This window comes from Brienomyrus brachyistius, chromosome 9 (genome assembly GCF_023856365.1).
Source record: "Brienomyrus brachyistius isolate T26 chromosome 9, BBRACH_0.4, whole genome shotgun sequence".
Lineage (NCBI taxonomy): Eukaryota > Metazoa > Chordata > Actinopteri > Osteoglossiformes > Mormyridae > Brienomyrus > Brienomyrus brachyistius.
Genome location: NC_064541.1, coordinates 19,982,954 through 19,998,513, shown reverse-complemented (window position 1 = coordinate 19,998,513; position 15,560 = coordinate 19,982,954). Strand labels below are relative to the sequence as shown.

General features: G+C 42.8%; 1 protein-coding gene across 2 annotated transcripts in view; it reads right to left on the bottom strand.

Annotated features, from left to right (window-relative positions):
• Positions 1–14,598, bottom strand: part of hdac9b (histone deacetylase 9b) — a 49,340-nt gene extending 34,742 nt beyond the window's left edge. For both annotated transcript variants that reach the window (XM_049025280.1, XM_049025281.1), the window contains exons 1-2: positions 14,461–14,598; positions 13,078–13,209 (exon numbers count right to left, since the gene is read on the bottom strand). In XM_049025280.1, coding sequence (XP_048881237.1) covers positions 13,078–13,209; positions 14,461–14,476 — 148 coding nt within the window. In that variant the 5' untranslated portion in view covers positions 14,477–14,598. The remainder of the gene's footprint in view (positions 1–13,077; positions 13,210–14,460) is intronic.
• Positions 14,599–15,560: the final 962 nt, after the last annotated feature.

The following is a 15,560-nucleotide window of genomic DNA, read 5'->3' as shown; positions in this document are numbered from 1 at the left end:
GCCCTCTGAACCGGATACACACGCCTCATCATGTCATGTTTCCCGAGCAGCTGGGATGGAGGTCAAAGGTGCCCACGACTGTCATGCAGAAATCGCTTGCATCTTAAGACATCGGAGCAGCTGTACAACTTCCTGGCCAGTGACTTTGCCTCTAACCCTAACCCCCCCCCCCCCCCCCCTCGATGGACCCATCCATCTTACTTTGCTTCTGTGAGCAAAAATAAAGTGATACAGGGGCCCAAATGCCAACAATGGCAGGAATGAGCTTCTGAAGAAAACAATACATGGAATCACCATGTGCTGCTCGATTCTGGCTACTTGAACCAGCTTCCTGTTGGAAGCTTCATTGGTTCACATTAGGTTAAAGTGGATAGTGACTAATAGGGGTTTAAATGGGTTGAGACCATGACTTTTAGAACCTCAGTTCTGCCATCAGTAATGAATACTTACAAACATCTTTGAATGACATGTGTGGCTCCTTCAGTCAGGCTCCTTATAACTCAACCATTGTCATCACACACATGAACGCATAAAAAACACATCAACGCCCACACACAGTAATGTTGTAAGTACAAGCCACATCAACGCCCACACACGGTAATGTTGTAAGTACAAGCCACATCAACGCCCACACACGGTAATGTTGTAAGTACAAGCCACATCAACGCCCACACACGGTAATGTTGTAAGTACAAGCCACATCAACGCCCACGTACGGTAATGTTGTAAGTACAAGCCACATCAACGCCCACACACGGTAATGTTGTAAGTACAAGCCACATCAACGCCCACACACACGGTAATGTTGTAAGTACAAGCCACATCAACGCCCACACACGGTAATGTTGTAAGTACAAGCCACATCAACGCCCACACACACGGTAATGTTGTAAGTACAAGCCACATCAACGCCCACACACACGGTAATGTTGTAAGTACAAGCCACATCAACGCCCACACACACAGTAATGTTGTAAGTACAAGCCACATCAACGCCCACACACGGTAATGTTGTAAGTACAAGCCACATCAACGCCCACACACGGTAATGTTGTAAGTACAAGCCACATCAACGCCCACACACGGTAATGTTGTAAGTACAAGCCACATCAACGCCCACACACACGGTAATGTTGTAAGTACAAGCCACATCAACGCCCACACACACGGTAATGTTGTAAGTACAAGCCACATCAACGCCCACACACACGGTAATGTTGTAAGTACAAGCCACATCAACGCCCACACACGGTAATGTTGTAAGTACAAGCCACATCAACGCCCACACACGGTAATGTTGTAAGTACAAGCCACATCAACGCCCACGTACGGTAATGTTGTAAGTACAAGCCACATCAACGCCCACACACGGTAATGTTGTAAGTACAAGCCACATCAACGCCCACACACACGGTAATGTTGTAAGTACAAGCCACATCAACGCCCACACACGGTAATGTTGTAAGTACAAGCCACATCAACGCCCACACACACGGTAATGTTGTAAGTACAAGCCACATCAACGCCCACACACACGGTAATGTTGTAAGTACAAGCCACATCAACGCCCACACACACGGTAATGTTGTAAGTACAAGCCACATCAACGCCCACACACACGGTAATGTTGTAAGTACAAGCCACATCAACGCCCACACACGGTAATGTTGTAAGTACAAGCCACATCAACGCCCACACACACGGTAATGTTGTAAGTACAAGCCACATCAACGCCCACACACACGGTAATGTTGTAAGTACAAGCTACATCAACGCCCACACACGGTAATGTTGTAAGTACAAGCCACATCAACGCCCACACACACGGTAATGTTGTAAGTACAAGCCACATCAATGCCCACACACGGTAATGTTGTAAGTACAAGCCACATCAACGCCCACACACAGTAATGTTGTAAGTACAAGCCACATCAACGCCCACACACGGTAATGTTGTAAGTACAAGCCACATCAACGCCCACACACGGTAATGTTGTAAGTACAAGCCACATCAACGCCCACACACGGTAATGCTGTAAGTACAAGCCACATCAACGCCCACACACGGTAATGTTGTAAGTACAAGCTACATCAACGCCCACGCATGGTAATGTTGTAAGTACAAGCTACATCAACGCCCACACACGGGAAAGTTGTAAGTACAAGCCACATCAACGCCCACTCACGGTAATGTTGTAAGTACAAGCTACATCAACGCCCACACACGGGAATGTTGTAAGTACAAGCCACATCAACGCCCACACACGGGAATGTTGTAAGTACAAGCCACATCAACGCCCACACACGGGAATGTTGTAAGTACAAGCCACATCAACGCCCACACATGGGAATGTTGTAAGTACAAGCCACATCAACGCCCACACACGGGAATGTTGTAAGTACAAGCCACATCAACGCCCACACACGGGAATGTTGTAAGTACAAGCCACATCAACGCCCACACACGGGAATGTTGTAAGTACAAGCCACATCAACACCCACACACGGGAATGTTGTAAGTACAAGCCACATCAACGCCCACACACGGAAATGTTGTAAGTACAAGCCACATCAACGCCCACAGACGGTAATGTTGTAAGTACAAGCTACATCAACGCCCACGCATGGTAATGTTGTAAGTACAAGCCACATCAACGCCCACACACGGTAATGTTGTAAGTACAAGCCACATCAACGCCCACACACGGTAATGTTGTAAGTACAAGCCACATCAACGCCCACGCACAGTAATGTTGTAAGTACAAGCCACATCAACGCCCACACACGGTAATGTTGTAAGTACAAGCTACATCAACGCCCACACACGGTAATGTTGTAAGTACAAGCCACATCAACGCCCACACACGGTAATGTTGTAAGTACAAGCCACATCAACGCCCACACACGGTAATGTTGTAAGTACAAGCCACATCAACGCCCACACACGGTAATGTTGTAAGTACAAGCCATATCAACGCCCACACACGGTAATGTTGTAAGTACAAGCCACATCAACGCCCACACACGGTAATGTTGTAAGTACAAGCTACATCAACGCCCACACACGGTAATGTTGTAAGTACAAGCCACATCAACGCCCACACACGGTAATGTTGTAAGTACAAGCCACATCAACGCCCACACACGGTAATGTTGTAAGTACAAGCCACATCAACGCCCACGCACGGGAATGTTGTAAGTACAAGCCACATCAACACCCACACACGGGAATGTTGTAAGTACAAGCCACATCAACACCCACACACGGTAATGTTGTAAGTACAAGCCACATCAACGCCCACACACGGTAATGTTGTAAGTACAAGCCACATCAACGCCCACACACGGTAATGTTGTAAGTACAAGCCACATCAACACCCACACACGGTAATGTTGTAAGTACAAGCCACATCAACGCCCACACACGGTAATGTTGTAAGTACAAGCCACATCAACGCCCACACACGGTAATGTTGTAAGTACAAGCCACATCAACGCCCACACACGGTAATGTTGTAAGTACAAGCCACATCAACGCCCACACACGGTAATGTTGTAAGTACAAGCCACATCAACGCCCACACACGGTAATGTTGTAAGTACAAGCCACATCAACGCCCACACACGGTAATGTTGTAAGTACAAGCCACATCAACGCCCACACACGGTAATGTTGTAAGTACAAGCCACATCAACGCCCACACACGGTAATGTTGTAAGTACAAGCTACATCAACGCCCACACACGGTAATGTTGTAAGTACAAGCCACATCAACGCCCACACACGGTAATGTTGTAAGTACAAGCCACATCAACGCCCACACACGGTAATGTTGTAAGTACAAGCCACATCAACACCCACACACGGTAATGTTGTAAGTACAAGCCACATCAACGCCCACGCACGGGAATGTTGTAAGTACAAGCCACATCAACACCCACACACGGGAATGTTGTAAGTACAAGCCACATCAACGCCCACACACGGTAATGTTGAAAATCTTGCATTAATTTATTTTAAAGCATGATGTGTCCATGGATTATTCTTTGGACTTAAATATGGAGAATAATTTAAATTATACCCATTAAGACAAACATGGTATTTCACCCCCCCCCCCCCCGATTCTAACCAGTTCTCTAACACAAGCTCATAGGGGGGCCTGAAAACTGTCCCAGCATATATAGTGTGCAAGGCAGAAGTATGTGTTGGGTGGGATGCCAGTCACAGAGCACACACACACACACACACACACACACACACACACACAGGTTTGTAATTATATCTTTGTGGGGACTCTCCATTCATTTCTATGTGACATACTCTAATCCCAACACAACGACCTTAACCCCTACCCAGCCCTAACCTTAACCTACCCAGCCCTAACCTTAACCTACCCAGCCCTAACCTTAACCTACCCAGCCCTAACCGTAACTATAAGTAAGTAACAAAATACAAGTCTTTTGGCATTTTTAGTTGTATGATTGCATCCACAGATCTTTCTGGGTGCCAGAAAAACGGTCCCCACAATGTTAAAATAACAGGTTTTTATCAGATTATGGGGGATATTTGGTATTATAAACCTAATCCACACACACACACACACACACATATTAAGGGCAAAAGAGACCCAACCCGGTTCCCAGGAGCCCACATTCCACGTTTCTGCTCTACCAGGACCTGGGAGCTCAAACGTGGACCAACTGGCAGGATCGAGAGCCACAGCCTGCAGGTGCGAGGCAGACATGCGACCCACTGAGCCGCCAAGATGCCATCGCAGGGCTGCAGCATCGCATGCCTCCAGTTATTTTCTCAGTGATTTTTATATATTTTACCCAGATCATTTTAAAGGACATTTTCAGAGAACAATATGGAAATATTATATATTCTTTAGCGCTCCTGGTACCCTGTTCGGCCTTGCCAGCTACTCTCATTCTAGAATAAATTCAGCCGAAAAGGTCCAGCTGATCAATATAACCACAGATTTTCGGTCATGTCAAGGAAATTGTTCCTTCAGTATGAACGACGTTTCAAATATTGCATACATCACAATTAATAATGCTTGTACCACTGGGCAAAGGGTATTTATGCTGCATGTTTCTCATTTTCCAAACGCACTACACCAAAGAGCATAACGGCCATGCTGACGCCCACATGTGTGACACCCTTCCGGCTACTTGCAGTTTGCCAAGTTTCCATTTTCATTCAGGGAAAAGGAGTCAGTTTTACACGCGTGGGAAAAAAAAATGGCAGCACTGCAGCTGGGACGGTCTGCTTTGTTTAATAAACAGAATATCATTAAGATCTATGTTAAAGGTAACTATGACATCATCGGCTGAACTGTTTGAAATGAAATGCAGGTGACTGAACTCAAGCGGTTGATAGCAAAAAGCAACTCCCGCGTCCACGTGTGTGACCCGTTTTCTGACTTATGTCTTCAAGCAAGTACCTGGCTTGCAGTTTGGACACCCTCCCTTACATAACCATCTGAACCGCCACATACTTGAGAGAAAATCTAGCTATTGCATTTTCTATAAGCATCACAAGGGCATGTTCATTCTATTACAGGTTACATAAGTGTGCCTCTCAAATTGTCTATTCGTTTACTCTTTTGATTTATTTCTTTGATATTTTGAAAGACGTAGGTTTAATGTCCAGCCTCGTGATATTTTTCTTTTAAAAACTCTTCTAGTTCCAGTTGAAAGTGAGTTCCAGTCCTAAGAACACTGGCCCATGCAATGTGACAGTGGGCGTGTCGTAACCCTGGAGATGCTTAGCTGGGTTGCTAAGCAGCAGCTCCCCCTGGAGGAGGACTGTGAACTACAAGCAGAAAGGTTTCCTATAGAAAGCCACCTCACCGCAGTCTTGCACCCAATTGGTTATCACAGCCCACAAAATCTGCTGCAACAAAATTAAATTAATCCACAAAAAGGGACAGAAAGATGCTCAAGAATGTTTACAATCAGAAAAAAGATAATCCTAATCAGCGTCTAATTCAGAAGAAGTGGACGATTTAAAATAATTACCCCGTTCATTATGCATGTGTAATTACATCCAAAGTTAGATCTGCCTCAACTGCTTGCTGAAAAAGCCCATATCTGTTGGAGATGCAGATTACCATTAGCCATAAAAATTAATTTACCAAGATATAATTATGGTGGATATTAATTTGCCGAGAAAAGAGCCAAGACTGTTTGTCATTGGATTACAGAACTATGCTCCTTAAGGATGGAAGGAAAACTGGAATGGATGCTTGGAAACAGGATTCAGGATCAGAGAAGGTCAATGGGGTAAAACCTAAACATTCAGAATGGAAAAGTTTGGCTACCTCTGTTGCCAGCAGGACCCCCTGAGCCTTTACTTCTCTCCAGTCCAATAATTTGTCAACTGACACGTACACAAAGTCTCTGAAGCTGTCAGTGACAACATGCACATAATAAGCCAGTGTGATGTCATAGGCAGGAGGCGGGATTAAATCCATGGGCGTCGATGCTGCTTCCTGATTTGTGCCGGTTTCCACAGCCACAAATCAGGGAAAAAAATAAAAAGCAAAACAAGAGAGAATGAAACATGAAATGCGAACTGTGAAGTGAGAATATAAAGTGTGAAGCTATAAATTCAGAATTGCGTACATTTCTCCTACATTAGCTGACTGAGAACTTTGACAGAAATAAATGTTAATTGTGATTAAATACTAACGCGTCTTTCAGAGGAATTGCTAAAATTTTGACATGAATCCTTCTTTACAATATGACAAAAAGTCATTAGTTTTAAACTCATTCTTAATATAAAATCCCCCCAAGTATATATAATATAAAATAAAGTGGAAAAAATAAGGGTCTTGTACATAGTTTCACATGTGTTTTACCTGGCACTTAAAAATGGCCCCTGGGACCGAGCGCCTGTCAGATCTCGGCAGCCTCTTTCCGATCCCCAGATGACCCTGTAGGTGGTTTAACCCATTTCATGCCACAGATTGGGGTTCCTGCTGAGGCCTCCTATCCCATAATTCACAAGAGGGGCTCCTTGGCCTGACAGGTGTCCCTCGGATGAAAGGGTGAAACGAAGAGCCCGAACCTCTCAGATGATTGGCTGGGCCACTGTGACACCCTTAGCAGCCCTGAGGCACTTCTGCTTAGATCATCAGCGCCAGACTGGCAGCCCGTGACCGAATAACGTATCGTAGCTGCGCCGTCCTCCATTTTGGTCACAAGGTACGGCAGCATTTCTCTTTCGGCCGAAAATAGCTATGAGAAATCAAACAAATGCGCGTCAGTTTTACTACTGTCATTCCACATTACTGCTGTCATTTTTTCCTATAGCTGCGTTATTATCCAATAAAAACAACCTGCATTTGAGATCCAACCATCCATCTTCCATCTGCTCATCCAATACAGGATTGTGGGGACACATGAGATTGATAACATTGTTTCTGAAGTTGCGTGTGTTTCCATGCACTCGCTAAAAGTGAGAAAACATATTTACACCAGGAGGCGCATTTTCATTTTTTACCCCCTATATATCTCGACCCAGAGAGGCCATTCAGAGACGTACATGATCCATGCTGTAAAACTCACTCCGGCCAGAGTGAATGAGATGTAAAGGGCAGTTAAATGTGAGTGTGAGAGGGTTTGTCCCCTGAGGGCGTAAGTACTGAATAAATTATGTGAGAACATCAGATGAGACCACAGGACTATTCATACATCACGGGGACGAACAGAATTTGTGTTTCTCGGTAACTGCAGTGGGGAGAGCTCGCGTCTTGCAGCACCTCCGCTGATCATATGCGGGAGATAGATCTGTTCTCTCTGCAAAGTGTTGACCTCTGAACCCCTAAAAGCTTCCCATGCGGCGGCGAGCAAAGCAGAGAAGTTCTGAAGTACAGAAGGATTTTCCCGCAGCTACACATCTCCTCGTTCCGCTATGAAATATGAATCTCATTACTGTCCGCTCATGCAGGTACGCTATGCAAGCCACAGCTACCATATCAGGATTTCGCCGGCTTGCACAAAGCGCATGCAATGCACCCTCTTGCATTCCTTCTCATGCCCCTTGGCCCCCTTGACAATGTTATCATGAGTGGTTTTGTGTTGCTTTTCTTTTACTGAGAGCTTTATTTTGCCTGTTCGATATCTGTAAGAATTGTCGCTTTACCCCCTCCTCCTGAAAATCCCATAATAAACAGCCGTTCTGAAAAAAAATTACAATAACATTTATTTTGGCCAGAGAAGAGAGCGTGTTTTGTAGAGAGTCGTTGGCTTGATTGTGCCCTGACTGAGAAGTCGAGGAAGGGCCCCGTAAATCAGGCATGCGAGTCACCGTGCAGCTTCTCGCACGAACAGCAGAGCACGCGCGACTCACGCCACACGAACAGTGAAGCCTTTGTTCTACTCCGATTACCACGACACACGGCTCAGGAACAGGCGGAAGGAAGAAGTGAGCGACCATACAGCTCTTCCTGCGAGACCTCGGCTGCTGTGGACCTCCAGGAAACCGAGGTATCTTTCGGGCCCAGACGATTTCCCCACGCATGGCACCGGACATGCTTTGCCTCACAGCACAGGCCCTAACCCCCCCCCCCCCCACAAAACCCTGTCTCCCCAAAATCCCCTTTAAGCAGCGTGGTCTGCACAGAAACTCTCCGTGTTTCTTTACACTTCAGGGCTGCTTACTGGGTTTGCTAAGGTGATAACCAGAGGCTCACAGGTCAATGCCAGCATGTAGCAAAGAAGTTTCAATACCATACAAGCTTTAGAAAGCTAAGGGCTGGGCTTTAGGGTTTTATTGGCTGTGGAAAGGGCCACGGTAATAAGAATGAAAACAACTGGTCCATTAGTTGTGAAGTCCGGCGAAAAGTAACGAATTTACAGTAATTCGCTTGTGGGGATTTCCCAGCAATCAGCATGTTTGGAGAATCAGGAGAGACTTTGACTCACCTGCCATTAGTGACAAAATATTAGACATGTATTTTATTGATGAATGTAAATTACATACATTTTGAAAAAAACTCATTTTATTTAACCAATTAAGACATCATAATTCCTTCCACTTCTCAAGACCGACTGTTTAATTCAATAGGCACTGATGCTATATTTGACTGAAATGAAGTAATGAAGCGAGCGATGTTCGAATGTCAGTCTGTGCTTACAGGTTATGTCATACTTTGACCAGCAGAGGGCCACATAATCGAAACTGATCCCACCAGTTTCCAGTTAGCATGACGCATGTCACTATTGTGTCCTGAAACCTGCGACACACAGCTTTTGAGAAATACCTTTACAAGTATGAATATTACCAAAACAAGTCTGCTGGAACCATAAATTTAGCCAAATATCTGATGAAGCTATCAACAGCTGTAACACAAAAAAGTAAATGTAACTTGAGGGAGTGGATTTCAAAAAATTTAACTTAATCTTAGCACTCCTCAGGGCCTTGATGGACAAAGACTGCCTTTCCCATGGAGAAGCTGTTACTGTTCTTCCCCATATGAATTTTACAAGCAGGGGCGCCATAATTGTTAGGACGATTACAAGCACCTCTGAGTGACAGGGGGCCGAAATCAATTGAAAAATAACTGGATTAGTCTGGATTGGGGGGCCCAATGTAATATACTTTCATGGGTCACACAACTCTAGCAACACCCCCTGATTACAGGTCATTGTAAAATAATTTGCTTGAAAGAATGTCTCCCTTGCTGATATTGTTACGAATGACCCATTTTGCTCAAAACCCCTGAGAAAAAAAAAATATAAAAAAAAGCAAAATTGTCCAATTCAGTGCCTATAAGCTCTCCTGTAATGCCTAAAGGAGGACTTCAGTTAGCCATAGTGTGGGTAATTACAAGCCAAGGCGATTGTGCATGGTAGTATTAAAAAAAATAAACAAATTAAAGCGTATCTGGAAACAGGATTTCAAAATGATCTGCACAGAAAGTGACAAGCCAACATGTTATTTGTACCAGCTCATAAAACAGCCGGTTCAGTAGGAAGCATAGGATTCTGCTACCTTTTCACAGGGTGCCGCCTCACAATAGGGGCAACTACTGTAATGCAAGGATGTTCACAATGCTGTTTGGAAAGTGATTCCTACTCATGGACATCCCAGGATTGAACATTACACAACAATGTCCTTGCAACATTCATGAGTGCATAAGCTCACCCAGAATATGTTTGTTTTAATATTATATAATTATAATTTATGTACAATTGTGGCATCATTAACCCCTCAACCCAGGAAAAGCAGTTTGAAAATGGAGTTCATTAAGACATAATTAATTTATTAGAAATGCACTGTTACAGTATTTCCTGTTAAATTGCTACCCACACAAAAGCGATACGATGTACTGTAGAGTGCAGTGTAAAAGTCTCACGCAGTCAAAGAAAATGTTTAAGATGTTTATATCTGGGTAGTAAGCGTATATTTGGTAAGAAAAAAATGTAACTGTAGAATATGTACAAAAAAATAGCAAGAATTTATTCTGCCATCCAGAAGGTTAAGAGGTATCGCGTTGGATGGTTAGATGAAGACCACTTTGGTTGCAAGGCCTCTTCTCAGGGAAGGCTCAGCCATTTCCTGTATGCTTTCGGGTCCCACCACCAGGTAAACCCACACCAGTCTGCTAGTGCTCAAGTCAATAATTACATTTATATTGGACGGCTGCTTCAAATACTGAGGTGAATTTAGGAGATTTCAGGAGACTAAGCTGTCATACTTTGGAAAACCATGATATCATAGTTTTACACAAATGTGAATATCATTTAAACATAATTTCATTTGCCTGTTTAAGACTTTTACACGATACTGTATATTCTACATGAAGGTCTTGTTGTCCATTACATATATTTACTTTTCTTGTTTTAAGAACAAGTCAGCTTTGCTGAAGGGCCCAGTGGTGAAATTGCCCTCCTGACCATAAGAATTCAGGCAGTGACCGTCTCATCACTAGTACGGTGTCCAAACCAACAAAGTTACCGTTACCCCCCATATAACTTGAAAGAGGTTCTTCTGAATATTTTCATTTAAGGGAGAGACCTAACAAGTACAGTCAGAGGAGTGAGTCAGATTCTGCGATGGAATTTATTCCTGTCTAAAACAAAATAAATAGCTGGAGTGGAGAAGTTGAAATATTTACCCTTATAAATGTCATCTGAAATGCCGCTTGCGTGGCAGCGCGACCACGGCGGCTGAAAATGCAAGAGCAGCTGCAAAAGCAAATCCCCATTCAAGAGGGTGAGAGGAAAATGACGGCGCCGTGCATATAATTTGCCAAAAAGCACATGACTGAAAAACAATCACTGAAACCGCAACCGCTGTTTCTGTTTACTGTAAGAGTGTGAAAAACAGGACTGAGTTCTCACTTTTTATTTTTTCAAAAATTCCCTGTTTAGTGACAGAAATGGGAAGTTCCTAAAGGTCATTTTTAATAAAAATAACAGAATATGGAAAACCGTGGCCATAAAACTGTAGCGTTTCCTCTTTAAAGGAAATTGTACTTCCCCTTCCAAAGCGCATGTTTGCTTTCACTAGGAGCTAAAAAATAAAATGCCCCCGACCATGAGGAGCACGTCGATCAGAAAAAGCACGTACTTACCTGAAGAGCACATTCGCCATCCTCCACCTTCGCCCTCTTATGTTCTGTAAGTTTATGTGACGCCACAATACCCCTCATGCCCAGTAGGCGATGTTATTAATGTTCCCATTCTGTTATTTTACAGAAAAATATTCACTGTAATTTAATCACCTACATCAATAGAGCCTTTCTGCCAAGATAAATATATTACGACATATACAAAAATATATCAAACAAAACTATATGTTTGTGGAAACTATAGAATAGTTAGATTATTTTCCAATAATAAATGCTTGTGCTAAAAAACGCTTGTTCCTTATTTTGATACTTACTTAGTTACAATATTAGTCATTAGCAAAAAATTACTCATAAATCGAAACATTTCTTCAGATTATTAGCAGTTTTTTCTTTCTCTGTGAAGGGCACGGATGCCGTTGTTTTGTGCCTGGATATGCGTTATGCTAATTTACACCACTGCAGTCAAACTTAATACCAATTTCACAGTTATTACAGGGCAGCTGGGAAAATAATGTAAAAAGTCGGAAATTTCCGAGTGGTTCAGCAAAATCTCAAACAATAATCATGGTACCTATGCTATGTTTTTAGAAAGTTATGGTTTCTTTAAAAAAAAAAAAAAAAACCTTCTTCTGTCAGGGGATTTAATTTTAAAAATAGCTTTTTCTTACTATAGATTTGCATTGCTCTCTGAAAATAAAACCCCAGGCTGGCAGTTCATTGTTGTTCACTGTGTATTTGTTGCATCAATCTCAGGAGTTTAGAATTCATTATCTCTCATCCATCCATCCATCTATCTATCCATCCATCTATCTATCTATCTATCTATCTATCTATCTATCTATCTATCTATCTATCTATCTATCTACCAGTCTGTTATATATTTGGAAATGTTTCCTTTCACTCAGTACAATAAGACTTGCCCTATAGTACTTCCATGTCGCTGTTTTTAACGGCCATGTGATGCTACAGAGGTCCAGACCAATTGTAAGGAGAGTATGTTCATCACAGACCATGTAACAACATTTTTAGGTTTACAGCCACAATGTTCACCACAGTATTGCCTTTTATCTAGGGGAGATTATTGCTTAAGCTAGTGGTTCTTATCTGCTCTTAATATTTGTGGTAGCCTTAGGACCAATGTCTGCCGTATATCTTTCTGAAAAATGTGGAGAACATCAGCATTTTCTCAGTGCCTCTATGATTCACTGCGGTGTGGATAAATTTTTGTCAGCTGCGGAATCAGCTGCAGCAATGAAGTTCATCACATTAACGCAGAGATGAACCAACGTGCACCGGATCCCTCACAACATCCTCACCATCCCCCCTCTTCAGTGCTTCTGATGCCCAAATGCAAATCAACACTGCCCTCACAACCCTACATTTAATTTAAGTTACTACCAAAACAGATAAGGCGATGGGGACTTTTAATTTACAGATGAATGTTACAGGTGTTCCAAATTATATGCGTAGAGAAAGATGACAAGGCACTTACCATACCCCCAGTAAGAATACCACGGAGTTAGGGAGTGCGGGTTGGGGCCTCCGTCTCGGAGTCGGTACACTGGTCTGGGCATGAACACTCTCCGGTGCGACACGCCTATGCTGTAGCCTCGTCTTCTCTCCGCTAAATTGTTGGAGTAATGAATAAGTTCCCGTTTAGCATTCATTTTGCCGCAAACACATCTCACACTATAATTTACGCCCAAGAACTGTCTGCCTTAAAGGCTACTTCACTAAACTATGTTTTAACCTCTTTTACCAATGTTTTACCTACTTTAATTGTGTATTTATGTTATTTTAGGGGGAATTATTATCTCAGCAGAATCTGTCATAGGGTTGCAGTGAGCCTGGAGTCTGTCATAGGAATCGCAGGGCACAAGGCAGGGGTGCATCCTGGACAGGAAGCCAGTATGCTGTGGGGGGGGGGGGGGCATTCGTACATTATGGCCAATTTAACTGTACAATACAGTTACGATTACCCCTCCACTTACCTTTCACAAAAGCTCACATCCAATGCAACTTTGGGATTCTGAAAGGCGCTATATAAATGTAACCTATAATTATTATTAGTATTACTAATTCAGGATCACCGTGAATCAGACCCTAAGGTCAGTTATCAGATCGCCAGGCTTCCGACCCATGATTTTGTAACCCATTTATTAATTTTCCTGTCAGTTTGCTGCCACTTGTCATGTTTGCTCGGCCCTAAGCTGACTTCCTGCTGATTCCCCTGCTTTTGCTTTATCCCGGCGACTCCACCGGGCTTCTCTGGCGACTCTCTTCATTTCGACATTATTTTTCCCACCTGCACAAGCATCCTGGCATTTTACTGCGGAGTTCATCTGAACCTGACCCAGCTACTGCTGTTCTGGTCATGAGTCAGCAGGACATTCAATATTATGGTCTTAGCCTTGTGACTCAAACATATAGACGCAAAGTCAAGCGAGCACAAGGTGATGAGTCAAACTTAGATTTTAGTAATCTTTCCTTAAATACATTTATTAAAAGCACATTTAATTCAAAATTTTGAACCATTGCTGTAATTGCATTACAATAAAATAGCCAATGCATTTCTTTTTCTATTGTATAAATTACTTTGGAAGTTATCTTTTTATTACTACGATTGTCCATGGAAATACTTAATAAAACATAATTATTAAAATAAGAATATTTTTATATTTAAAACAAAATTAATCAAAGTTAATGATACAGTACTGCAAAAATAAAAAATAAGTCCCAGTACTGGTCATGTGTGTCTGCCTCACATCTTCACGTCACTCCACGTTACTATAATTAGTAGATTTTCCAGAAATACTCCAGCTAACTGTCATCTGATCCTAGATACAGATCAGACGCAGGAACAGTGTACACTCACCGGCTCTGATTTTCATGATTTTCGTTAGCGGGTGTCCAGCTTAGCTTTCCGTCTGTGATTAACAGCACTGTAAGTGTTGCTGTCTTCCCTGGTTTTTACACAGACTCACACGAGTCCCCAGTTCTCCAAGCACGACACTAGTAGTCACAGGAAGTGGTTAGCAAGTAGACTATGGCTGATGTCTCTGAAAAGTGACACAGTATTATGACTCAAGAGTTACAGTTCTTCTTAACAAACTAAAACACTTTGAGATACAGTTTTTTTGTTGAGATACAAATTAAGAGACCACTCTATATTTGTAAACTAATCTTATAATCTAACGTTTCCAAGGCTAAAGTGAAGCAGGAGACACTGGGAACGAGCAGAAACCAGCCAGGTGGAGGGCAGAAGCGACTTTATATTCCCAGACATGACCGTTAACTTATCCGACAGCTACTCATGAATTGTAGGATGACATCAAGTGATCTTCAAAAGGAATGGGAAACATTACGGACAGTTCGTATCAGGCTCCTAGAAGCAGGACTGAAGTCCGATAAAGCAAGGAAGGAGCCCTTCAGTAATGAGAAACAGGGAAGAGCCAGGCTGCAGTTTGCAAAATATATATAATGTACAACGTAGCTAAACTCTGGTGATAATTTTACATACCATACACCTGACATGGAATTTCTAAAACATCCTATTATTCTTCCATTTGCTGTACCTGTTTTTTCACATATGTCTCTCCACTAACTTTCAAACCTCTCCAGTCTTTGACACGATATTCGCCAAATATAAGCATGAGTTTCTTTTTTTTTTTTAACAAGGCTGCTCCTTCTTGGAATGCCGACATGCAAGTCTTGACCTGAATGTAGTGGAACGCTGGAGCATCCTTCATGAAGAAAAACCTTCAGTTGTCTGAACGGTGAACAGGGTTGAAATGTATTTATTCTGCACTGCAAGACGTCCCATTATCATTCAAAGATGTTTAGGGATGATTGGACGGTCCATCGAAATGCATCTGACGTTCTGGTATCTTTGAAAACATTCACGTTTCTCGAACGCTGTGGATAGGGGCATTATCTTCTTGGATAGCAGCACACCATGAGGAAACGGAAGGTGTA